Source organism: Electrophorus electricus, chromosome 6, assembly GCF_013358815.1.
Source record: "Electrophorus electricus isolate fEleEle1 chromosome 6, fEleEle1.pri, whole genome shotgun sequence".
Classification (NCBI taxonomy): domain Eukaryota; kingdom Metazoa; phylum Chordata; class Actinopteri; order Gymnotiformes; family Gymnotidae; genus Electrophorus; species Electrophorus electricus.
The window spans coordinates 10,515,574-10,542,861 of record NC_049540.1 but is presented as its reverse complement, the minus strand read 5'-3'; the positions used below and the strand labels follow the sequence as shown (position 1 = coordinate 10,542,861).

General features: G+C 44.8%; 2 protein-coding genes across 6 annotated transcripts; both read right to left on the bottom strand.

Moving 5' to 3' along the window:
• Positions 1–746: 746 nt before the first annotated feature.
• On the bottom strand, positions 747–21,871 carry map7d2a (MAP7 domain containing 2a). 5 transcript variants are annotated; one of them, XM_035526728.1, is made up of 18 exons: positions 21,147–21,871; positions 18,384–18,494; positions 17,795–17,896; positions 17,595–17,672; positions 16,788–16,951; positions 15,086–15,185; positions 13,256–13,348; positions 10,404–10,519; positions 10,075–10,181; positions 8,106–8,527; positions 7,418–7,544; positions 7,053–7,173; positions 6,524–6,604; positions 5,423–5,473; positions 4,824–4,872; positions 2,907–3,909; positions 2,400–2,671; positions 747–2,185 (listed from the first exon to the last, which is right to left on the bottom strand). In XM_035526728.1, the coding sequence occupies exons 1-17, from the start codon at positions 21,187–21,189 to the stop codon at positions 2,413–2,415; spliced, it is 3,027 nt and encodes a 1,008-aa protein (XP_035382621.1). In that variant the 5' UTR covers positions 21,190–21,871; the 3' UTR covers positions 747–2,185; positions 2,400–2,412. The 5 variants fall into 5 exon arrangements, with proteins under 5 accessions (XP_035382621.1, XP_026854206.2, XP_026854205.2 ...); XM_026998405.2 differs by having other exon boundaries at positions 17,786–17,896; positions 18,393–18,494; XM_026998404.2 differs by having other exon boundaries at positions 17,786–17,896; positions 21,147–21,870.
• Positions 21,872–22,905: 1,034 nt separating this feature from the next.
• Positions 22,906–27,184, bottom strand: eif1axa (eukaryotic translation initiation factor 1A X-linked a). The gene is made up of 7 exons (XM_026998461.2): positions 26,991–27,184; positions 25,336–25,419; positions 24,828–24,931; positions 24,448–24,498; positions 24,282–24,363; positions 23,972–24,063; positions 22,906–23,463 (listed from the first exon to the last, which is right to left on the bottom strand). The coding sequence occupies exons 1-7, from the start codon at positions 27,004–27,006 to the stop codon at positions 23,458–23,460; spliced, it is 435 nt and encodes a 144-aa protein (XP_026854262.1). The 5' UTR covers positions 27,007–27,184; the 3' UTR covers positions 22,906–23,457.
• Positions 27,185–27,288: the final 104 nt, after the last annotated feature.

The window sequence follows — 27,288 nt, the reverse complement described above, 5'->3', positions numbered from 1 at the left end:
CTGCAGTTTTTAAGTATAATATCAGCTACTGTTTTATTTGTAGGATGAAGTCAGCACCAAGGGAATTCTTGTAGTCTTAACAGCAGATTGTTTCTAGGTCATTGCATCTACTTTCTGAAAAGGTAAAGCATGAGAAAAGACATCATCTACAACCTCCTCGGGAAACCCACAGTTTTGAACATATTCACACATTTCCATGCTTTTTTGGTGGAAGTCTAGATTCTCACCGCAAATGTGTTTAAGTCTAAGTAGCTGTGACTAAGGGATGGAGTTTTTACAGGCCTTGGTATGTGAAGAATTGTACTGCAAACAGTAATGAGAGTCTGTAGGTTTATAATAGATGGCAGTAAATAAGAATTTCAAAGCTTCACTGAAACATCCAAAAAGGCCATCTTCATGCCGGGAAATACTTCATTTATATTCAAGAGCTGGGTGGAACTTGGTGAATGGAGAAATTAACAGTTGGAGGTTTTTTAATGTGCATGTAGCAATACCAAAAATGTCATCAAACTGTAAGAGTACAGATTTTTGGCAAAATGGTTTAATGCAGGTTAACAAAAACAAAATTATATTTTTGTAAACTTTTTTTGTACTTCATTGCACTAATGAATGGGTGCAGGTCATTGAATGTTAGACTGTTAGACATAGGGTTCATGGTTCAAGCGTCCAAAAACAACAACAACAACAACAACAAAAACAAAAACAAAAAACAAATATTGACCAAAGAACATAGAATAAAAGAGCGGTTAAGGGAGGGTTCATGTGTTTTATTATTAGTATAACTGTAGCACAGCAGTCATGCCAAAGAGGACCCATGCACATTTTCTAAAGAAATTACATGTTGAATTTACTGCAATATGCTGTTTTATTCACATAAAGATAAGAAACTAGGTTTCACCCCTCTTTTGTTCTGATGTGGAACATCCCTGGTTGTTCATAACATTTCAAGTAAACACTTTTTGGTGAATCCCCACATCCTGATACATTCAGAACAGGAACAGAAGAGTGATCACTGACACTCATCTTCTTGCACATATCTGCAATATCTGCAACAGTCACACCAATAGCAGCTGACAGCAGCAAGTCTGATTCAGTCAAAGCACAACAGTAAGCAGCTGGAAGGGACTGTGTCCTGACCACAGAACTGTCCCCCTGTCCTACCAAATTAAAGCTGAAAAAGGTGTCAGAGGTCCCGTTCCCCATATTAGCAGAAGGCCATAAGAGCAGGCACATTTTTCCTCCAGGACCCTACAGAACTTCACACCGACAGTGATCTTAAAATTACCCCACCTAGTTTGTAGCAGTTGTGGTTGACTAGCTTCCAGTATCATGATACAGAGCAGATGTTCTAGTTGCAGTCTCAGTTACTCCATGTGAACCTAAATCACTTACTACATACAATGCAGAGCTAACAGGGAAGATTCTCTACAGTACTCAGTCCTCACCAGGAACAAAAGCAGCTACTGGCAAACATCTGAGACTTTGTAAAATGCAACGCAATGCAAAGGTCTTTATCGTTTTAGCATGAAATACAATTCAGCTACACTAGAGCAGACTTAGAACAGTGTCCTTCCACTGTTCAGGGGTTAAAATCTAATATGATGGGAACGAAGGTTACAGCTAGCTGAGCTAGTGGGGTTGGTGGCACACACCTCTTTAGACTGGAGTTTCTGTTCTTTAAAGGTGAGAGGTACAACCACTGCCTGTTGTTTATATCCTAACCTGACTCACAGTTGGAGTCTTTCACCATTAGAAAACAGTGAAAGCACATGGTTTAAAGAACATATAGCTCCAAACAGTTTTTCCACCTCCTTCATTAGCACTTCGCTTTGGTCAGGTACAAACATATACAGTATCCTGCATACATACACACCCACACACATCCCCCCCCCCACACACATACTTACCCAGGTCTAATAAACAGCTCACACTAATGTCTGCACTCCATGAGGATATAGAAACAACACATTCATCACTATAATACTTGAGTCCATAACACTGCGCTGCCACTCCTGCAGCTGCAGTATACAGAACACTAGACATACAGGCAAAGCGTTCAGTGAAGGTGGTCACCCCACATTGAAGGTCCATTCTCTAGCAGTCAGTAAACATCTCCCATGGAGAACTGTTCTGCTCCTCATCGCCCACTTTATCCACAGCCTTGCTGATCTGCCATTCACTTAATCTGTCCGAGTCACACACACACACACACACACACACACACACACACACACACACACACACACACAAACACACAAACACACACGTCTTCAACATGTAAAAACGCATTGTTATTATGGACATGATTCTGAAGTATTTATGTTTTTGTATAAATTGTATTACTATTTCTTCCAGTCTGTGTGTGTATGCACGTGTGTGTGTATGTAACTATAAATCACCTCCCATTCCATTCTACTGAATGTTGAGTTTGCTGGAGGCTGGGGGGTTGTTGGCGATGACCTTGGTTTCCGAGCCCGGGCTGCACATGCCCTCGATCAGGTTCTTGTTGCAGTCTCCCAGGGCAGTGCTGGGTGGGAGTTTGGGGTAGGCCACCTGCCCAGTCAGATCCAGCAGGTCCTCCAATGCCCGCGTCTTACTCATGCTGTTTGGCCGCACGTCTGCAACCGGCGAAAACTGCGGGATGGAGATGAGCTCCTCCTTAGACACAGGGCTAATGGGACGTGAGGGGAGGCAAGGGTCAGACTGTCAGACTGGAGGTCAACTCATTATCAACACTACACTCAGTATTTACTCTCTGCACTCTGTATCAGCAATCTACATTGATGCAGAAAGAATATGATTCTCCTTTTAATTTAGCCAAAGAAGAGTTTACCCTTAAAAAGACATGACAGTCCCTAACAGAGAACTGGAAATTGATTTGGAACGCGGCCGCCCTGCGGACTCACCTGATCTCCATTGATTGCACCTCATCAGCTGACTTCTTCTCCCTTGCTCCCTGCCTTCCCTCTAGAGGCTCTAGGGTAATGAGAGGAGGCGGGGTCCGTGACACAGCAAGTGGGGGGTGGGAGGCAGGGCTTCTCTCTTTCACCACCCCCTTTGACATCACCGGTAAAGGTGCCTGTCCATTAGGCTGTGGAGTGGCCTGAGCCTTCACCTGTGCAGTGCAGATCTGGGATTTCATCTGGTGACCTTGGCCATTCACCTGGGGACTGTCGGACATCTTTGCAGCACTCTTCTGCAGGAGTGCCCATGATTCGTGCAGGATTGTGGCCTTCTCAGACGCAAGGTTCTTCACCTGAGCCTCCCCTTTCTGCTCCTGGGTGACTGCTGGGCTTATGCTGTTGGCATGCAGTTGAGGGCGCGGCACGAGTACCAGGGCGCGGGCCTTTTCTTGGGCAACTGCACGCTCTCTGTTCCGGGTTGGAGGCTGGATATTTTCGGGTTTCTGAACACTGGTTTCAGCCGAGGCCTTCGGCTGGCTCGGCCGCCCCTTCGCTGGGGAGCTCTCATCCCTTCTCACCTCGTCTCTTGGAGTGGAGTTGCTCTGAGGCTTCTCATGCTCTCTGTTGCCCTTCTGATCCAGAGCCTTTGCACTGCGGGCCTGTCCGTTTGGGGAGGGACTCCTTGGCAGAACCTGCGCAGGTGCATGCATACTCTCGCTCCCAACAAATCTCTCCACTCGTTTTTCTGCGCTGCCTTGCCTGCTAGGTGTGCCAGGTGGCTTCGCCCAGCTGTCTGTGGCGGAGCCTGCCTGGGCACCAGTGGGTGGAGCCTGGCTGCCTGGGGTGGGGCGTGCCTGGGCAACAGTGGGTGGAGCCTGGCTGCTTGGGTTGGAGCGCACCTGGGCACCAATGAGAGGAGCCTGGCTACCTGGGGCAGACCCCACCGGGGCACCAGAAGGTGGAGCCTTCACCTCATTGGCCGGCTTGGAGTCCACCTGGATTTCACCTGCAAATGCACAAAATTACTGCTAAATATTACATTAATCACAGCCACACCTGGTGCCTAGGTTTAAACCACAAAAATATCAGCACAGAAGGATTGCAATCCCTTCCAGTGACGAGCTACTGGAAACCTGCAAACGTTGGCACAGGAGTAAAGCACGGCGTCCGACTGACATGCTGCAAGTACACACAGCAGCCACTAGAGGTCGCAGACGTGCATTTTTAATGTCTTATCTAGTAAACCAGATCTGTTACTGCAGTAGCTGCATAGGTAGGCAGCTTCAGAAAAAGAAGAGCCAAGAGAGGCAAGAGAAAAACCCGCTGTCCCATAAAGTCAGGCTAATCCCATAAAGTCAGGCTAATCCCATAAAGTCCTATAAAGTCAGGCTAATCCCATAAAGTCCTATAAAGTCAGGCTAATCCCATAAAGTCCTATAAAGTCAGGCTAATCCCATAAAGTCAGGCTAATCCCATAAAGTCCCATAAAGTGAGGCTAATCCCATAAAGTCAGGCTAATCCCATAAAGTCCTATAAAGTCAGGCTAATCCCATAAAATCCTATAAAGTCAGGCTAATCCCATAAAGTCAGGCTAATCACATAAAGTCCCATAAAGTCAGGCTAATCACATAAAGTCCCATAAAGTCCGGCTAATCCCATAAAGTCCGGCTAATCCCATAAAGTCAGGCTAATCACTGCCTTCTTCCTCAATTTATAGACAGGGTGTGGTGTCAGTCAGGAGGCCTGTTCTAGCGGATTTCAAGCAGTGCTCGTCCCGCTCATCGAGATGTATCTAAACGCACGATCATACAGAATTATAACAGACCATAACAGACACACTGGCCACAATGCTTTTTTTTTTTATTTTATTTTTTTAAATGAGAGCGACATAGCGAGAAAGTGAGAGTGGGGCAGACGTACCTGGAGGGGAGAGGGGGGAGGGTGACTGAGGCTCCTGGCTGTCCTCTCTCTGCGGAAATATGGAGGTTATTATGCTACTTCAGCCTTTGTCATTCCTTTCTGCTCTAGTTTCCTCCTTTGACGCAAACCTGGTCTATTTAAGTCCTCTCCTCCAGACTCCCACTACATCTGCTCCTCTCTGTGGGCTTTAACAAGCCATACAAGCGGCACGAGGTGCACAAACACTGCAGTGGTGTAGGCCTGTGGTGAAGGTGAGTGTAAAAAGTGTGTGTGTGTGTGTGTGTGTGTGTGTGTGTGTGTGTGTGTGTGTGTGTGTGTGTGTGTGTGTGTGTGTGTGTGTGTGTGTGTGTGTGTGTACACGCACTTTATAACGTCAGCCACATGTTGTGAGGTACATGAATAATGAAATGATCGAGTTCCAGGCAGCAGTTATAAAAGCACCTGGCTGAGCAAAATGTATCTTTACCACTTTATCCCATAATCGCAGCTTCAAGTCTCCCAAGTTTGCCTTGTTTGCTATCTGGGCACTTGATGCTTCTAAGAGACTTTAGAAAAAAAAAACTTTAATTTTGCACATTTTACAGTTTCATGACAAGTACCTTCAACTCCCCTTCGTTCTTCCTCGTCCTCTTCATGATCTCTTCAATTCTCTGCAAACAGATCCACACACTGCTTTAGCCTGCCTGTGTTGCAATTTACATTGACTGTTAAGGGGTGATGATGTAAAGGTGAGGTTTACAAAGAGGTCACAGTATAAAGTTTAGGTTTACAAATTATAGATTATATAACATACTGATGTAGTGGCATAACAGCGGTGTTGGTAAAGTGATGCAGGTGTAAAGATGTTTATGACATGATGCTGCAAAGTGGTGATGGTGTAAAGATGCTGTTTGTAAAGTGTTGATGTGAATCAGTGATGGTGTCCAGCTGTTTTTAAAGTGTTGATGCGAAGCAGTGATGGTGTCCAGCTGTTTGTAAAGTGTTGATGTGAATCAGTGATGGTGTAAAGATGCTGTTTGTAAAGTGTTGATGTGAAGCAGTGATGGTGTCCAGCTGTTTTTAAAGTGTTGATGCGAAGTAGTGATGGTGTCCAGCTGTTTGTAAATTGTTGATGTGAAACAGTTATGGTGTCCAGCTGTTTGTATAGTGTTGATGTGAAGCAGTGATGGGGTAAAGATGCTGTTTAGAAAGTGTTGGTGTGAAGCAGTGATGGTGTCCAGCTGTTTGTAAATTGTTGATGTGAAGCAGTGATGGTGTCCAGCTGTTTGTATAGTGTTGATGTGAAGCAGTGATGGTGTCCAGCTGTTTGTATAGTGTTGATGTGAAGCAGTGATGGTGTCCAGCTGTTTGTAAATTGTTGATGTGAAGCAGTGATGGTGTCCAGCTGTTTGTAAATTGTTGATGTGAAGCAGTGATGGTGTCCAGCTGTTTGTATAGTGTTGATGTGAAGCAGTGATGGGGTAAAGATGCTGTTTAGAAAGTGTTGATGTGAAGCAGTGATGGTGTCCAGCTGTTTGTATAGTGTTGATGTGAAGCAGTGATGGTGTCCAGCTGTTTGTATAGTGTTGATGTGAAGCAGTGATGGTGTCCAGCTGTTTGTATAGTGTTGATGTGAAGCAGTGATGGGGTAAAGATGCTGTTTAGAAAGTGTTGATGTGAAGCAGTGATGGTGTCCAGCTGTTTGTAAAGTGGTATAAAACCTTTTTCCTCTGCTGTCTTTCCTCCTCTTCCTGCTGCTTCATGAGCTCCCTGTCCTGCCGCTGACGCTCCACAACCTCTCTCTGATTATACACACACGCATGTGCATTTATGGCCTTTAGCTGTCGCTTTTATCCAAAGTGACTTACAATTATGACAACTTGGGCAACTAAGGGTTAAGGGTCTTGCTCAGGGGCCCAGCAGTGGCAACTTGGCAGTGGTGGGGCTTGAACCAGCAACCTTCCAATTACAACTCACGTACCTTAACCACTGAGCTACCACTGCCTACGCATGTACACACGCGTGCGCACACAAACAAACACACAGATTAAGCAATGCACATACACCAATGTACATTCATACTGTATATGTATAATATTCTAGTTACTCTTGTTAGCTACTGTTCTAATTGATAGGGTCCAGAGCTGAGTGGTTGGGTCCAGAACATTCTATTCTATGTGAGGACTCACTGGGCTCCTGCTGTAAGCACTAATAAAACAGAGACAGTGTCCATTCTGAGCTCATATTAACCTCTCTCTCCAGCTCCTCTTCCTCCCTCTTCCTGGCCCTGAGCTCATCTTCCTCACGCCGGGTCTCCTGTTCCTCACGAGCTTGCATGTCCACCTGCCTCTTTCTTAACTCTGCTTTTATCCTGACACACACAAAATATAATGACCATTTATGTACATCCCCTTTCAAATTCAAGATATGTACAAATAAATACCGAAACAAAACACTATACAAGCAGACTACATATCCTCATAACATGCATGCAAATACACACACACACACACACACACACACACACACACACACACACACACACACACACACACACACACACACACACACACACACACACACACACACACACACACACACACACACACACACACCTCTCCTGCTCTTCTTGCTGCTTCTGGACATGAGCCAGATGCCGTCTCTCCACTAGCAGACGAGACACCTCCTCTGCATCTGTCATCCTGGTAACAGCCTTCTCTGCCGGGGTAGCAGGCGACTGATCTGTAAAAAGGGAAACAGAGGAAAAAAATAACAAAAACACACAAGTCCACATTATTAAAGTACAGATGCATATGCATGTGATCTACAAATGCAACGATTTTGCAAACAAACATGCAAACAAAGCCTAACTTCAATTTCTGTAACCAATCTGACAATTTTTATTCATGCTGCGATTATGTTTGATAAGTTTAGATCCAGTTGTGTCACAGTCCACACAGCATCAAACATCTACCAAGAATAATTACAAATGTGTTACTTTTGCATGAAAACTAAATGACAACACCAGTGTCTGGATAGACACTACCTCATTCAAGCTGAACATTACAGTACTTAGGTAGAACACTGTGGTTTATTATATTTATGAATATTCAACCCAAGAATACTTTTTTGGGGTTGAATATTCATAAACATAATTCAGTAATTGTAATACAGATAATATTCTATATGCTTAAGATAAATTCTCAATAGCTGAATTTTAAATTTCAGATATTTATGTGGGTAAAAGACTACATCAGTTCCAAAGAACACTGTTACTGAGATGGGATCAGCTGTGTCAGTCACCTGTGCTTTTGTTTGTGGTCAGGCTGTTTGTGTTGTGCTTCTGTGTGCTTCCTGCTTTCAGGCTCTGCTCCTCCTGGTTGCCCATGGCAGGGCCCCTCTGCCCTGGGGCCGCTGCAGCTGTAGAGTTGGACCCCTTCTCCGGAGTCCCTGGGCTGGAGGCCTTCTGAACGGGTGACTCCATTTTCCCAGCTATGCCTGGGGTCGCTGTATCGGGGCTCTTTTTCAAAGCTTCCTCATCTTGGAGGTGCTTTTTATCTCCAGGATTTTGACCTCTGACTTTTGTGGTTTGTTTGTCATTGGTGACCTTGTCGTCTGGGCCCTTGTTGCTGTCTGCGTTGGGTGTGGCAGGCCTATGTCTCAGAGGAGATACTGGATACTGACGGACAGTGACAGGAGACTGATTGCGCCTCTTAGGGGTCAGCCTACAGACACATACAGACAAACATACAACAGTTAAGGCAAACAATCCTGCTCTCTCGTGGCTTGACTAAGATGCCTGGATCAAACTGTTTTAGAGTTCCTGGACAGGATTGTACACTGACAGAAAGGACATAACTGTAAACAAAGTTAAGGCCAACAAAGTATCCAAACATGCTGCTTTTAAACTGGGTTGGATTAAGTGTGAGAACACAAACTGCAGTATCTGCCTAATACGCCAGGTACTGAGAGTAAGAGTCTCATATCTTCTCTTCTCTTTGTAAACTCACTCTCTTGGTGATATAATATCACCTCATGACTTCTCCTACCACTGCTGTTCTGACGACACCCAAGTAATTCTTTCTTTCCCACCTTCTGACACTCAGGATTCCAGCACACTTGACTGATTTTACTTCATGGACAAACCAGCAAAACCGAGCTTCTGTACATCCTATGGACTCCCAACCCTTACCATGACCATATTGTTTCTTACGGGAACGCCCTTGTATCACCATCTCACGCTGCATGTAGCCTGGGCATAACTTTGGACCACCAATTGTCATTCTCAACTCATGTTTCAAACTTGACCCAGATTTCTCCTTTGTAACATGTGAAGGATTCGGCCCTTTCTCTCACAGGAAGCTACCCCCGCGCTTGTGCAATCTCCTGTCACTCGCTATTTGCTGACATTCCTCTACAGGCCATCAGATTTCTACTATTGATCCAGAAAGCAGCAACATGACTAGTCTTCAATCTTCTGAAGTTTACACATCAATCCACTGCTGCTTTCCCTTCATTGACTTCCAGTAACTGCATACATCAGATTTAAAACCCTGATGCTCGTCTACAAAGCCAAAAGTGGACCAGCCCCTCGATACATGAGGTCAGTGGTCAAAGGCCGAACTGTACATTGAACCTCAAGTACGGCTCAGACTGAAACACCATACTTCAAGTCTCATGGAAGACAAGCATAGAGACTATTCTCTATGGAATGAACATCCACTGGCTGTCCACACAAGAGTCCCTTGTAGTCTTCAAACGAAAACTTATCTATTTGTGGAATATTTACATAACCATTGATCTTGCACCAATGAAATTCATACTACTGTTGAGTAAATGAAATTCTAGGATGTTTTGTTTGGTATTGTTTGCTGCACTTATTGTCTGATATAGAGCTAATACTTATTTTGACAAAGCATCTAAATGCAGTAAACGCACAATGTAAATGTAAGAGTATTATTTCAGAAACCTAAGCTTCAAGACTATTAGACCTGCATGAGGATTGGGCCCGAAGTGATCAGATGTCTGGTGTCTACGAGAGCTGCCGATGTTGACCCCTGATGGGCTGGGTTTGCTCAACCTCACATGGGAGGTACAGAGCACACCTCCATCTCTCCTAGAGCATCATAGACTCTGTCTGAGGGAGATATATCGCCCTGTCTGTGCAGATCTGGATAAAAGCTTTTAAAACGGGGGTGTTCCTTACCCTGCCCGTATCACGCTCAGTGTGGTTGTGTCTGTGAAGGTGTGTGTTAGCATGTCTGTGACCTACTTTGGTGTGGCAGGGGAGGTGGAGCGATGGATGACATCATCAGGTCGCCTCACAGGCGACCCTGTAGCCGGAGAGATCATGCCCCTTTCCCTGCGCAAACTCCCCCTCTGTGCAGAAAAACACACACACACACACACACACACACACACACACACACACGTGTGAGAAAACTCTTGTAGTTGTAGAAGTTATGTGGGTCAAGCACATTTTCCGATTAATCTGGAACTGATTAAATAAAATTTTATGCAAACTTCGGTGTGATTGTTCAAATCAATCCAGTTCAGTTCAGCCAAACTCAACAGGCTGCTGTAGCCCTGATCCCTCCTGACCTTTGGGGTGCTGGGAGCTGTGTTGGATCCTCTGCCAAGCTCTTCAGTGAACGCAGCGTTGCCTCGGCGACGGCTGGGTGACCCTCGGTACGGCGACCTGTGGGGACTGGAGGTAACTGAACAGGAAGAGAGGTGAGATACTTCTAGGTTAGAGGTCAGTGGCAAAAGTTTGTTTTGAGGTTATTTGAGGTATGCTGAAGCTCTACCTGTCATCTTGAGAGTAATTCTGAGACAATAATGCTTGAGAAAGATCACAGACAAACAATAAATCTGCAGTACTCATCAACTGCACACGCACACACAAAGACACTGCTTGTGAGCATACCTAGGACAGCGTGCAAACAAATACATGAATCACATACATCTGCAAGATTAAAATTATGGGGTCAGCCCAACCTACTGAAGGAGTAAGATACCAGTATGTCTGTGTGTGTACTGTGTAGCTGAAGGTTATATTGTATGCACAAACAGCCTGGCCCGTGTGCATGTCGATTGAGTGCTTATGTATGTGACGTGTGTGTGTGTATATACATGTGTATGTGTCTGTGTTAGCTGTGCAGTGTGGGCAGGGCACACACAGGTCGGCAGCACTGTTGCAGCAGGAGTGTGTGTGTGTGAGTGTGTGTGTGTGAGTGTGTGTGTGTGTGTGTGTGTGTGTGTGTGTGTGTGTGTGTGTGTGTGTGTGAGTGTGTGTGTGTGTGTGTGTGTGTGTGTGAGTGAGTGTGTGTGTGTGTGTGGAGTGTGTGTGTGTGTGTGTGTGTGTGTGTGAGTGAGTGTGTGTGTGTGTGTGTGTGTGTGTGAGTGTGTGAGTGTGTGTGTGTGTGTGTGAGTGTGTGTGTGTGTGAGTGTGTGTGTGAGTGTGTGTGTGTGTGTGTGTGTGTGTGAGTGTGTGTGTGTGTGTGTGAGTGTGTGTGTGTGTGTGTGTGTGTGTGAGTGTGTGTGTGTGTGTGTGTGAGTGTGAGTGTGTGTGTGTGTGTGTGTGTGTGTGTGTGTGTGTGTGTGTGTGTGTGTGTGTGTGCACGTGCGCAGAGAGATGGCAGAGCTGCAAGTTCCCCACAGCAGTTCAGTGACGATGCTGGACTAACTGAGAGAGTTGATGGAGGAATGGACAGAGACAGGGACAATAAAGGGACGGTGAGCAGGACAAATGAAATACGAGATGATGAGGGGGAATAGGAGGAAAGCACAGTTCAGGAAATTCGGCAGAACAATGGAAGCAGTGGATATCAGTGACACCATCCTCTCCGTGTAAAACACACCCAAGACGCAGAGATAGTGACGCACTCTGGATACAGTGTGAGAACATGTCGTATGGGTGTGAATGACTGTGTCAAAATGAGAAAGTGACTCACATTAATTGCAAACTCTCACAAAAACAAACCTCTGGTACAGAAACATTTTAGAATTTAGGGGGAAAAAAACCATCTTAGGCCATATAAATTAAAGTACCCATCAAAAATTTGGTCTGCAATTGCACATGTAACACACCACCACCAAACACTAGGGTAAGCACACACAGTACACACATAGACACATAATGGCATGCTTTCACAAATATTTGGTTTGAGCTACACACAGGGCCCATGCAGGAGAACACACACACACACACACACACACACACAGACACAGACACAGACACAGACACACACACACACACACACACACACACACACACACACACACACACACACACACACACACACACACACACACACACACACACACACACACACAAGCATGTTTGCAGCCTGACTGTTTCCCCTGGAAAGCAGCTCAGCCAGACACACAGAGCTCACCTTATTACCTCCCAACAGCCTGCTCCCAGTCTCACTGCTACCTGAGTCTACTAATTTCTGTCTCACTGCTTCCTGAGTCTCACTGATCTCAGTCTCACTGCTCCCAGACTGTCATTGTTCCCAAAGTCTCACTGATTTCAGTCTCAGTTTGCAGAGTTTCACTGAACTCACAGTCTCATTGATCCCAGAGTCTCACTTATCTTACAGTCTTACCGAGTGTCATCGCTTCCAGAGACTCACTGATCTCACAGCCTTAAACAGCCTGACTGCTCCCAGAGTCTCACTGCCCCCAGAGTCTCACTGCTCCCAGAGTCTCACTGCCCCCAGAGTCTCACTGCTCCCAGGTCTCACTCCTAGCAATGAAACACTGCTCTCAGTTTCACTGTTCATAGCATCTCACTGATCTCAGCATCTCCGTGGCCCAAAGATGCAATTTGTGATTTCACACCTGCTGCTTCACCTATTCAAGGTACTGGTGGGACGCACTCCGCTCAGCAGAGCTCTAGATATAAAGACCAAAATTGATTCACTTGACATCTACCCATCTGGCCCAGCTTTTCTAACATGAGCAGTTTTACAATCAAATAAAATTATTAGATTTTTACTATATTAAAAAGTAATGTTGATTCTCTTCAGATTCACAGCACATGCATCTAAAATTAAATCCCATGTTAACCATCAGTATACACTAATCCCCCCCTAAAACACACTAACATCTGGCACAAACTAACAACCAGCATACACTAATATTTATTGAGTGTCCTAGAGAGCAACTCTTTTTGAGCCTCTTCAGTTGCCATAGCAAAACACCTGGATTATTGATGAAAAAAATTAGCAATTAATTATTGAGGTCCAAATGTAGTCAGAACACAAAACAGCCCTCACAAACTACAATTACTTAATTCCTCTATAGTATGTGAAATGATACATTTGCCACGGGACAATGAAAGACAAGGCTGTTTGGGAGTATTGGCATGCCATTGGAGGAACAGTATGTCAGTCAATAGGGGAGAAGAGGCAGGGGGTGGGGGAAAAGAGGGCGGCTGGGGTTCATACCGTTGCCTGATTCGCTGGCAGCAGGAGAGGGGGCGGCGAGGTCATAGGGGGAAACAGAGGCAGCAGAGAGAGGGGGGGCATTCTCCCAGTCACCTGGGCAACAGGGGCAGGGCCAGAGCAGAGCAGAGAGAGCAGAGCATTATGGATGGGCTGGTTCCTCCGTCTGTGTGTGTGTGTGTGTGTGTGTGTGTGTATGTGTGTGTGTGTGTTTGTGTTTGTATCCGAGCAAGCACACACACACACACACAGAAACACACTTTTGAAACATACCCCAAAGTATTTTTTGCACACCTGAGCTCAGTGAGCAAGAAAGAAGGATGAAGTCTCATACACACACATCCAAAATTTACACTCATTCATCAAATATCAAGCTGCTTGCACAGTTGATGAAGGACCTCTATCCAAGATGGCCTGTTTCTCTGGAAACTTTGTGCACTTCATTTTAAATAATAATAATTTCTCCCATTTGGACTTGGGAGTGTCCAGCTCACACGTCTTGCATATATTCATGTATATGATCCCTTACACTTGGCTGTGTCTCTCAGTGCATGCGTTCTCTGTCAGCGTCACAGACACGCTGTTGTCCCAGAGGCTGATTTACGCAGTCTACACCTTGGATCTTCTCTGGTGTACTAGTGCAGTGGCTAAGGCACTTCTGAGGGTCTGATCTCTGGGTCAGGCAAAAATCTACCAATGCTAGGAAGCTGCAATGTGCTTACTTCTGAAACAGGAGAGCATGGAGGCCTGGATGCTGCCTGGGTTGAATGTTGAGGACAGTTCAATGGTAAGTGCCCTCCTGGGACAAACCATAGGTGGCTGGTGTTGGAGTGTAACCAAAGAGAAGGCTCACTACAGAAAGGATGTGAGGCAGTTCTCCAAGTCAAGCTTCCAGTGTACATTTCTTGAGATGACCAGCAGCAAATATAATGACCTATTTACACACTTGGGTAAATGATAAAAATATGTGTGATACCAGATACCAGAGAGGACCCAAAATGCAATCTGTGCAAAGAGGCCTCAGAGCCATTCCAGCACAGAGTAGCATATCCCCAGATCCATAATTAATCCCCAACCTCAAATTATTAATGCTCATGGTTGAATAACGGATGTAACAGATGTACCATGCTGATTCATTCTGAGCTCCACTGTCCTGTCGCATGCACGCACACACACACACACACACACACACACACACACACACACACACACACACACACACACACACACACACACACACACACACAAACAGAGTGATACAGCAGCACTGTTATGTATATATCACACACACAATTTTAGATAACATTTAAACTGGATGGGAATTATAAAGCCAGGCTGGAAGAGACCAACACACACACACAAACTCACAGCACTGTAAAGGTTAACTATCAGTGAAAAGCCAAGATGTTTTTCAGGACCCAGGTGAAGTCACAGATGAGGAAACTGAAACCTCACAAGCAGTGCAATTTGATCAAGACTTGAGCAAATATAAATATGAAATAACAGCGAGCCTTTTTATGTACCATCATCTCAATCTTTATTTGTGGACCTACTGAAAAAAACACACCACTAAACTGTGAAAGTGAGATCCATCAGCACTCAGTTCATGGCCTCCTCAAGGATTCGCTGGCCAGTGGAGGCCACACCCATGAAGCTCCCAGCTAAAGAGCACAGGCTTCCCAATATGGCTATCCCTTCTCTGACTCTTCACAGCAAAATATTGATTCTATAATGACGCGCAGACTGCTGAACCGCTCAGCGAGTCACTCGCCAAAAAGATGTCTGTTGCTTTCCTCCCCCTCTCTCCCCCTTCCCGGGAGCACTGGTACTCACCATGTCCGGATCCGTTCCCTCCCCATATCCAACGCTTGCTCCTGTTCTCCAGCTGCAGACTGCGCTCCAAAGACCTTCTCATCAGGGCCTCCAGTCGCTCCTACCAGCACACGGACAGCCATCACTCACTACTCAGGCCAATTCATTAAAGCCGTCTTTGCTTCTCAGTTGACTCTCTTACTCCAGCCTGTCTGTCCCTCTTCATTTTTCTGTCCTCCCAGTAGCAAATCAGTTTTCCAGAGCACAGGCTAACCTTTCTTCAGGTTAGGAGAAGAAGGCTAATGCAGCAGTGTGTGTGCGCGTGAGCATGTCTATGTGTGTACGTGCGTGCCTGTGTGCGTATGGACGTAAATATGTGTGACATGCTTTTTTTGAAAATTGTTCTAGTTCCATCTGTCGACTAACACCATGACACTCTCCTCCATGTTCCAGCATATCGCTCTCTCTCTCTTTCACACACACACACACACACACACACACACACACACACACACACACACACACACACACACAGTCAGATCTCTCCTGGGGTCACCTAACATCTCATAGTCTTCCTCCTTCCCTGAACCGTCTGTTTGTCTGTCTGTCTGTGTGACTCTGTCACTCCCTCTCTCTCAGCTATGTGTGCTGAATGTTCACTGCAGCAGCAAAGCACATTTAAGATCAGCACTTTAACTGACCTCCAGCCCGTCACTCTCTAGCCAGACGCTGAGTGACGCCTGTAAAACCAGGCTGGAGAGGACTGCATGGAGACCATCAGTTGTACTTTGTTGCAAAATCCACTCTCTAGATGACACTTTAATTGGCCATGATTTATGTCATCCTGATGATGTCATATCCCATAACTCTGCCCATGGACAATCAGTTTCAAGACCCAGTCCAGTGGGGCGTCTCCATGGTAGCTTTCGGCATTGTGTGTTGATCGATAAAAAAAAAAAAAAAATCATCACAACCTAAAAAAAGCTTCTGGCTTTTCTTTGGGTGATGTGGGTGAGACCAGTCTCCCAGGATTAGGACAGAGGAGAGGAAATGCCAAATATTTCTATGATGACATTAGCCTGTCGGATGAAAGTCTCTGGGGACTGGGGAAACAGCATATGATAGCTGCATGGTAACTGGCATGTCATATATGTGTGTGTGTGTGTGTGTGTGTGTGTCATCAAAGGTTTGTAGATGACTGCTGCATCTTTGAAATTATTCCTGAAAACGTTATTTCAAACAGCACTTTTTCAGGTACAGTTGTTTACTGTTGTCTGTTAAAGAATGTGTGTTATTCTGTATTGTGTAAGACTAAGCTGTCTAGCATCAGACGAGGGGCACACTGTTAACAAAACCAATTTCTATGGAAACCCAGCCAGACTTGTCACTTTCATTATATCGCTTATCTCAAAATTTCTTTTCAAATACATCTTCAAGTGCACCTAACAATGTGTTTTTGCTAACAAATTCTTAATTTCACCCTTAGTGAGGTCCATGTAATGTGACTCCACCAGATACTGCAGGGAGAGAATGAGAGGATGTGATTTAAGACCTTGGTGGATTTGATTAACTTAATGAGAGGGGGGAGAGGGGGAGAGAGAGAGAGAGAGAGCGCACTTGACCCAACCTCAGTTTTGCAGTATGCATGAAAGTACTCAGATACAAAAATCCACCTCCTGCCACTTACTTCCACAGGCCTGACCTATGACCTCTGTGCCCTGACCTTTTCCTCCTCTAGCTGCTGTCTCCTCTTCTCCTCCACAGCGGCCCTGCGCTGCTCCTCCTTCAGCCTCTGCTCCTCTAAGCGCTTCCACCTCTCCTCCACCGTGCGCTCGTACTGCAGCTGCGCACGCCGCTCCTTCTCTCGAATAGCCTGCTCCCTTGCCGCTGATGGGAAGGAGGGAGAGAACGAGAGAGAGGGAGGGAGAGAACGAGAGAGAGGCAGGGAGAGAACGAGAGAGAGGCAGGGAGAGAACGAGAGAGAGGGAGGGAGAGAACGAGAGAGAGGCAGGGAGAGAACGAGAGAGAGGGAGGGACACTAAACAAAAGCATCTAGGGTAGAATTGGGTAGCTTCTCACTGCCACTGCACAAAGCATTCTTGACCTACTTGTCAAAGCAAGTTCCTTAAACATCCTGCATTTGAAACTCCTTAATACCATAACCTGAACCCTTCAAGTTAAGACAACATCAGCCTCACAAAATCCAAATGATCAAGTAATGAAACATAGACCTACTTAGCTGGAATACTGAGACAATATAAGAATAGCAAAACAAACGGTTTTGTTACTGAACATTGAAATTGTACTCCACACTGGCTCCGAATCTCTTTTATGTCAGAGATAGAGGAGGGAGGGGACTGTGTGTTTATTACAGTCAACTGCCATCAAGCTCCAAGGTCATCATTAAGGCTCAAACAGAGCTTGTTGTACACACGTGCCAAACCCCTTGGTCGGGTCGTCGAGTGCATCATATCCCCCTCGATCCACAAGACTCGACAGTGAAGAGGATGGCAAGGCCTGACCCACTTACCCAGACTCCTCTCTCTCTCCTCTCGCCTCTCCTTTGCCAGCCGCATCCTGTCGTCCGTTTTCAGAAAGCCCTCCAGGCCTGGGGGAACACATCGGCCGAAGGTTTGGGAGATACCGGGTGTAACGGTTGGAAAACAGGGTGTGACAGCGCAGTGGTGGATGACATGGCAGACCAGAGAAGGTGGGACTTACATTGTTTACCTGCCTGGCTGTTGTTGCTGATGGCGGGAGGTCGAACTGGCGAAGCTTGCCCATTGGTCTGGGGTTTCTTCTCTGTAACAGCCGGTGGGGTCAAGGACTCAGCTATCGACGAAGGTGGAGAGCAAGTGAAAGAGGGAGTAAGAGTAAGACAGAGAGAGAGAGAGAGAGAGAGAGAGAGAATGAGAGAGCAAGAGAGAGAGAGAGAGAGAGAGAGAGAGAATGAGAGAGCAAGAGAGAGAGAGAGAGAGAGAGAATGAGAGAGCAAGAGAGAGAGAGTGGGAGCGAAGACATTGTTATTTTATATAGGCAAGGCACGGTAAGATTATTTATAGCACCCTTCATACACTGAGGAAGTTCAAAGTGTTTATATAGACCTAGACATAGTTATTTCAGCTAAAGAATTGAAGCTAAAAATACGCATGACATATAGAGGTAGAGCAGCCTTGCATTTTTCATCCAATTGTCAATTAATTTACATTTAGAAATTACCCATTAGTTGCCTTGGAGTTTTTCCCATCCCAGTCTCACTTACATTTCTGTATGTCAGTACACATCATCGCTCAATGCACACAGTAGGGGAGGAGCTTACTCTGTTTACCAGCAACAGAGCTGCTGTGATTGGCTGCCTGGTGAGCAGGGGCGGCACTGCCATTACTCCGATGTTTCTTTTCAGAAGCAGGCGAAGAAGCCATCATTTTAACTGTGACAGAAAAAATAGTGTATTTCATCCTTATATCCTTGCATCCTCAGCATTTGGAAAAGTACACACCGAAATGCGTGCATACAAAAAATCTTTGCCCTTCCAGATTTAAAAAACCCGCAATAACGGACGACTGTGATAGAGTCTGAATGTTCTTTACCTGAAAGTACAAGAGCACCGAAACAATACACAAAAATGTTCATAAATACCTATACAAATGTATAAAACTTTTCTATTCTAACGAAGTATTTTGGCCACCACTGAAGCAGAGCTGCAGGCGTGTATGGGTGTAGGGAGGGGGGGATGTGCGAGATCACTGCAGCGCTGCGTTCTGGACGAGTAAAGGCAGGATCCAGGACAGCCATGGGGTAGAAACACCGTGCATTTGAAACAGTGCTTCACTTCCTCTGGACTAGAGCTATAATCCAACGCTGTTATTTCTGCATCACATGCATCCAAATCCCACAGCCTGCCATTTCATCACTCACACACACACACACACACACACACACGTCCAACGGGCACTATCCCCGACAAACATGAAAAGATACAACAGCCACTATCCCCCACACACGCAAACAAAAAAACAATCATGCAGATGGCTGCAATTCCTCCCGCCTTCCCAAACATGTATGCGTTCACACAGTCTTTCAAATACATTACATTATCATTACAATGATCATTACAGTGATTACTGTTAACAGGACCCTCCTCAAGTGGTTTGAAGCTGTTATTCCACATTTAACAACACGTCCAATTAGCAGCTGATTACTTAACAGTGCTGAGAATGCACAGATGCTAACAGCAGTACTTACACACACAGAAAAACAGGCGGAGACACAGACATACAGACAAAACAGTAACCTCCATGACTGGGCTCTGGAGTCTGGAATGACCCCTCTCTCTGGAGGCCCTGTGAAGGTCACAAGAGCTACAAGACTTTGACTGGCACAATTCATACGTCCAGCAGCATCCTGGTACTGGGCCAGCGCATCACAGTCACCATAGCAGTGATTCTAGAATCTTCCGATGAGAAGCAGAACAGAAAAGAGTAGAACAGTAATAGATGCTTTACACAGTATGCCCTGATAAATGCAGAAGAAAACAGAACAGCAGACAATGCAGCACACCAGTGTGTGTGCATAGGACTCACATCTGTATCTACAATGACACAACAGCAGGGCGACTGACAATTGTAGGTAATTTTTTTATTATCCCTAATTGAAATGATTGGCTAAGAACAGGAAGGCAAGAGAAAGCAGCCAGGCAGAACAAGAGGCTTAATCCACTGAAGTCCTGCTGAAGACCTGGTCAAGGCAACCAATTAATGAGCAGACATCAATGGTGCGAAATGGCTTGTCTTGTGTATTGCTCCGAATATTAATGTTCTGTCCTATACAGAAAGAACTATTCACAAAACTACAGCACAAATTGAATTTGCCAATGAGATATAAGCATCTTTTCCAACAGCCATTCAATTATTTGATTCTGAATGATGCAATAATAGTCAAGAAGTGGTGGAAGGGAAGGGCCATGATCTTGTTAAAACAGAAGACAAAGATATTGGGAGTTAATTCCTGATGAATTCCAGCCGAGGAAAAAATCAATACCACTCATTATAGGGAGACGCAAACAGCAAAGTCTCTCTAGGCAGGCTTGCAGACTAGACTTTTGGCTAAATTGGATACCTGTCTAAATTGGAAAATCTGTGTATTGAAACTTGAAACAACTCAAGTCCAGCACAAGTCCAGCATAAGTAGCTAAAGCTGTTAACCCATTCTTCTGTACAGTCTCGTAGAACAAACAGGGTTTAATGAGCTCAGGCTAACAGGGGTTGCTGTGTCTCTTTGTGTCTTTTTTTGAGTTTGGGGACCACACCCTGTAGCAGTGTTGAGCAAGTCAGAGGACTCAGTCAAATGGGTGGGAAGAGCACAGAATCACGATGATTCTACAGCCTTACTGAAAGAGCTCAATCCAGCAAATGGCTGTTACAGAGCTTAGTCTCTCTCTCTTGCTCTCTCTCACACACACACACACACACACAATCTCTCTCTTTCTATGTCTCATCCCCCATAAAACACGCACAAGGCTCTGATGTCTGCCCTGTGAGCTGGATGCAGTTCTTGCCATCAATTTCACAAGTGCACAGATCTCAGACTGGACTCCTCTAATCTCGTTATACTCCAGTCTTCATAGTCTGGTCACTGTTTTCTCAAAACCTTACAAACATACACAGAAGAAAAAAAAAAATCCACAACGACAATTCCTTATAGCAAACAAATAAAAATATATCACATAAAACATCAACTGCAGTGGAAGGCAGGGATTTTCAGTTATTAAATAATCTTCAGCACGAATGGAAAAGCAGGCATAATTAATACATACTGCTTAACTGTCTCTTTTCGCACCGTGACGGAGTGAAACTCAATGACAGCCAACCAAACACAATAACAGTGAGGTTTTCATTGTTCCTGATCCTCCTAGTCTGCATGGAGTGAATCAGGTCTCCGTGCTAGACTACGCACCAATATTTAGCCCACGTCCTATTGTGCGATACCCTATTTTCTGCAATAAAAAGCGCAAAAGGCAACGGGGTACGGGCGCATGTATACACCAGAACAACTACACAGCATTTCAATAATCGCTCCCCACCTGTCAATGCGCTGTCCTCGGTGTTACCCGCGTTTTCCGCCATCTTCGTGGTCACCGGCAAGTGTCCGTCCAGTTCCCTGAAGACGCAATGTCAACGCGAGAGCCGCAGCGAAGCCCTTCCGAAAGATTTAAGCCGGCAGAAAGAGCATCACCAGGTTGTTCGGGTACCGCAGGACAGCCTGTGGCGCTGCGCTGCCGAGAGCATATCCTCTTTCCTGCGTCTCAGCAAAATATGCTGCGTCCTTTGGTTGGCTGGCGTTGCCGAGGCTAGACCCGATGACGAAAGGATACGGTGTACTAAAGGATGTATAGGCCGTCGAGACCATGAGATGCTAGTTCAGAAACGTCAAGTACGGCATTTACTGTATCCACTGATGACATACCGTGATCAGACTACGCAGGTCAAGCGGCGAGTACTGTTGACCAAAAGTTCGTCAAATAACAATTTACAGCGTCGTGGATATATTACCATGAAGTCCACGTGGAGAACTAATATAATACTTCGATTATTTCCATAATGTTTTCCCCCGGGGCCCGTGATAGCAACAGCGATTAGCGAGATAAGAATACACACAATCAAATGCCGCAGATGTGATTTGAGACTGTATCTGTCCCTCGTGTATTATAGGCACGGGCTGCCGCAGCCCCGGGCCGAACACGGGTGTTGCAGAGCAGCAGCGTAAACAGCTGCACCTGCTCTTCTAAAGCAAGACCAACCTGCGTGCATTTCGGATCGTCCCTCCGAAGCACTCCCACCTTACAGTGTGCGCTGATGGAATTGTGCTACCGAGTAAGTGCTTGTCTTCATCTCTAAATCAATAAACCCACCGAATCTGCAAGCTGGTCTAACCTGTGCTCACGTGATACGCTGGATTCGACTGTAAAGTAAAATCTACTCGGATCCATTAAACTCGTACGACGTCGCAGTCAGGTTATTTAATAACGATATATCAACCTCCCGATAAAAGCCAGCGTAATTAGAGGCATATATGCCTTCAAATGCAATCTAATTTGCTTCCTTTTAAATTCGTCTTAATTGCTGCGTGTAATTTGATTTTGAACTTCTTCCAGGAACACCAATTGCAAGAGCAAAATTCACCACTGTAAACACGAAGTATAATTTTAGGAAAGGGAGAGTGAGAGAATGCGGTGAACAATAGTAAACCAGAGTGCAAGAAAAGTCGGAGGGTGAGGGTATTGGAGGGTAGAATAAATATACATAGAACAAAAACGTTCACCTAATTCACCTATCCCTCAAACAGTGTAGATTACAGACAGGCATAAACATTCACATAAATTCTCCACTGCTAATTATCAGGCATAGCAGCGGGTTACAAGATTAAACTTTTCTAACTTTTGATGCTAACTAAGGGGGGGAGGGGGGGGGGCGCGAAATTCCTGATTCTCTCATGTATCCTCCATCCTTCAGGCACTTCAAGTGCACGAAATGTCAGCGAGTCGAGATGCTGAAGCTCTCACAGTACATATAGCAAATAACATGGAGGACAGGATGAGGGCAGTGGGGGTCACCTGCAGCTGTGACATTGCCCACAGCAACTGGCCAAGGCCCAAGTTAAACACGTCTGGCTGGGCAGTCACCTCCAGCTCAATCCAGAACGAGCGGCTTCCAGGGAGAGGAAGGACAGAGAAAGCCATTTCACAAACTGAATGAGGGCAAAGAGAGAGCAAACCGAGCTCATGCACCTTTTACTGCTAAAAAAAATAAAATAAAATAATAATACAAGGAGAAACCCAGAACGGCGTAAAAACATGACAGAAGCTTTTATTAGAGCCCCGCGAAGACAAAAAAGAAACGGGAGAACTGGATCAAGACAGAGCAGTTGGAACAGGCCCTTTCCTCTGTGTGGCTGTTTGGGTTGCTGTTCATATTGCTCCGTCTACTGGTAAAAGAGTGCAATCACTGCAATATCCATGTACTGGAAAAGAAAACCCCCTTCAAGCCATACATTACAATGGGTTTAGACTTTTATTGTAAATTCTGGTTTTCTGTACTTTGAACCTTAAATTCCACCGCATATGGTGAAATAAAATATAAATACATTAAAACTATAACAAAAATATGCAGTCTGAAATGTCTGTCCCTGTATGAGATACTGATTATTTCATCTGTTAGACTGGTGGAAGGAGCAGTCTTGTAGTGAGTCGGGCGTTTCATGGGTGGAGGATGGGAGAAGACTCCATCTAATTATTTAGTGGGGATAGCGCAATGGAGTCTGTCCCATTCAGAAGAGTCCAATATAGATTCTCTTAGTATAAACACAACAGGCCACCAGCATTCCTCAGTCCAGACTCAGATCTGTGAAAGAGAAATATTACACAGAGCTCACATGAGAGATGGCAGATACACTGACTCAAGAAGCTACCAGAGATTGTAAAGACATGAGCGCTGAACTCCTGCAGAGCCTTAAAGATGAACCAGTAAGGCAGTTCAACCTGGGCTGGCTGGTCTTTCTGAGACTCGTCGGGTGTATACAGCACCACAAAGCTCAGATTTACACAACTAACAAGTCTCACACAGACAGGAGTGAGATGATACTGAATGGATTGCTCAGAATATCAGCACATGAATGATACTGGGTGCCAGAAATGACAGCTTGAAAAGATCCTAACAGCATTTTTTAAAAAAGGGGTTAAGCAATTAAAGTGTTTTTTCCACACAACAAATTTTAACTTCAAGATACAAAGATCACCTCTTCCAAGTGCAAAGCTTTTTCACATCTACTGTAAAGGACACGAAAACAATAACCAAGACCATCGTCATCATGACGCAGTTCGCACGGTAACACATCCAACAATAAACTTACATCATCAATGTCCTCGTCATCATCTCCTATGTCATCAAACTGAATCTCATCGTCGTCACCAGGTCCAAACGTGTCCGTCTCATTGATTTTAGCTACAGGAAGGAGCAAAGTGATGCGTGAGCGAGAGAAATATAGAAGAGAGATGGAGAAAGAATGTCAGATGGGTGATGCTTTTGCTGGGTGTGACTCGGACAATAGTTCTTAATCAAAGTGACTCTCAAACATTAAAAAGCTGAAAGGGGTTTTAAACAGAGACACTAAGTAACAGTAACAGCACACCATCTGCTGTAGTTACAGTGATGATGCTCACCATGCTCTGGAAGCTCTCCATAGGCCTTCAGACTCCTGGCCTCATCGGCATTGTATTTCAGAATGACATCAGCTTTGTTGTCCTGACAGAGAGTGAGAGAGTGTGTGTCTGGATTATCTAAATTAGTCCACAACACATGGGTTTCCTATCCAACTTTGAGACCCACCTGGTAATCCCTCAGTCCCACCAGGATGATGTCAGATGTGTTAATCCAGACCTACAGGAGGAGACAGACAGTTACATGGTGTGATGGAAACAGCATGGAACCCTCCAGATGTTCATCTGCTAGCAACTTGTACATGGGTGGGAAGGCCTGACTCAATTCTCTTCTTTGTCATCACCACCACTTAGCATTTCATGTTTGAAGATGTGCTTACACATCATGGTAAACAACAGATCATGGTTTACTGAGGTAAAGGGGTTGACCAAACAATGCTAACAGCCAACATTAGCAGTCACTGAGTGCAGGCTCCATTAGCACTACTCGGTTGAACTGTCCCTTCAGTGGCTTCCGTCTGTGGACATGAGAGGTGATCAGCAGTGTACCTTTTTCCGGAGTTTTCCTCTGATGTGACAGAGCCTCTTCATCCCATCAAAGCACATAGCCTCCAGCCTCCCATTGCCGAGCATCTTAATCACCTGGGCATATTCTAGAACAAAGACAAAGTACCCATGACTACAGCACCACTGTGAAGCTCAGCCGCTGATCTAGAATAAAAAAAAAAATTATAATTTATTAGAGCTCAGTGAGGTCTGTGCAGTTTAAAAATATAAATATATAAGAAATGGTACCCTCAAGGCTATGCAAGGTAATGTCCAACGCTAACAAAGTGATGACTGAGTATTAAAAGCATCATTAACGCCCTATCTACTGAATGCTTTCAGTGAATTTCTTTCATACTGTATCCTTCAGAGCTGATGTGCGAGTGTGTGCGTTTGAACATGTCAGGTTTACTGAGGGATCACACACCAGCCCGTGTGGACAAAACACTTCAAAACACAGCTTGACATCCAAGGCTAGGTGATATACATGTTTGTTGCCTTGGTAACTCACCCTGGCCATCCTCCTTAAACACCAGTTCTCTCTTTTCAGACTCATTTTCATTCTTCCCACGCCTCCGATTCTTCCCTCCCTTACCTACACAAACACAGAAAGAGTGCAGGGTGAATCCGGGACGAACACGTTTGCATAATGTCTGAACCTTTATGTGGGCTACATTTCCTGGTGGGTAGTTGCCCTAGCCAAGCGGACCTTATGATGATAACATCAGAAAGTTTTAGTTCCTTAAGAGCATTTATTTCCTGTTGAAGGGCTCAGAGGTATAGATAAAACAACAACAATGTAAAACACTTGACACAGAAATATGCATTAGAATTACCGTCGGTTTTCACTCTTGCAGACAGAAAGAACAACAGAACTGCAGCTAAAAGAAGGATTTAACTAGAAGTGATGACAAACAAGATGTTTTATTAAAGCATAAACTGATTTCAAGACATGGAATTTTTTCATGCTTTTTTTTGGTTTGCAAAAACCGAACAATTCAAGCATGAATTATTCTAGCTATTGCATTCGTTAATGAAATGTTTACAGGACTGCACAAGTTTGACAAAACTTGCTAAAGGTAATTTAAATTTATTTTTTTTAAAGTACAATAAACTCCACTTTCCTTGACATTAAAGCGATCCCATTTACAGCACAGGGACGTCATTTTGCTTGAAGGGAGAAAAGCTGTTTCGTAAACTGGCCATATTATTGCATGCAATGCATCTTTTTTCCCTCAACCAAGTAAAAGTAGAAGAAAGAAAATAAATTTTTTAAAGTACACCACATCTGACTGATTTTACGGAGCCGTTTGTATCTGTAGCCTTTTTATGTAACGCTACTCTTTCTGTACATTACTTAGTCTTGCTTAGTCTTTGCCCAAAAAGTTGACATGCAGTGTTTTCATTAGGTAGTAATATCTATTAATATTAAAAAATAGAACACTCATTCAGGTCTTTGATTCAGTGCATTGAATTCAACAATGATCGCATTATGGTGGGAAGCTAGCGGGTGTTGACTGGTTATATTTGCATTATTAATAATTGCAAAATTGCTTTTTCACAATTACACGGCATCGTACCAGGACCGTTTGGCATAAAGGGGGGAGGGGGGTTTAAACAAAACAACAACAAAAAATAAAACCCCAAAAGACATTCCCAAGAAGGCATAAATACAAGTCTTGCTGGATGACGGAAATGGCCCAAAATGGTATCATGGAGTCAGTAACATGGTGTGAAGCCCAAGCAACCCTGCCAAAGTGCAATTAATCCTCGACTTGGAATAGGCAAAGCTTAATAAAACTACCCCAGCTAGTTACGCAAGTCTCTACACGGGGGCCTAACATTAGCGCTTTCCCACAAGTTAGCCACAGCATGCTAACGTTAGGTTTTGTGTTATTCGCAGTTAATAGAGAAGATTAAACTGCCATCTAAGAGTAAAAAGACACAATCAGTATCTCCACAATATACTCAGACCTGTTCCAAATTGGCATAAAATGCCTCAAGCAAACGAGGACAGGCTGGCAGATTGGACTTCAGCGCCGTGGTAAAGGGGCGCTTTCGTCGGGTCACGTTGCCGCATTGCCCGTAAAGGCCGGGTAGTTCACCCAGACACCCAATACAACACACGTTAACGATCGAAGACATTAGTCATTGTTTTTGTCTTACCTTTATTCTTCGGCATCGTTATAGGCGAAGGTTTTACCGCTCCACTTGCGTACTTTAAATCTGATGCAAAGTAATTAAACTCTGGTAGGGAATGAAAAGCGTGGACCGTTAAGATATTTCTTGCGTTTTTACCTAGCTAACGCTATTTCCCTCGTCCACTAGAAACGACTTCCGCCTAAGACAACGATTTGCGCCTGCGTGTAACAGAAAGCTCAAAAAACTTTATTCAAGTCCTTTTGCTCACGATCATTTCTAGAGTCCTACTGCTGATGAATAGGCATAAGTAACGTTATATATT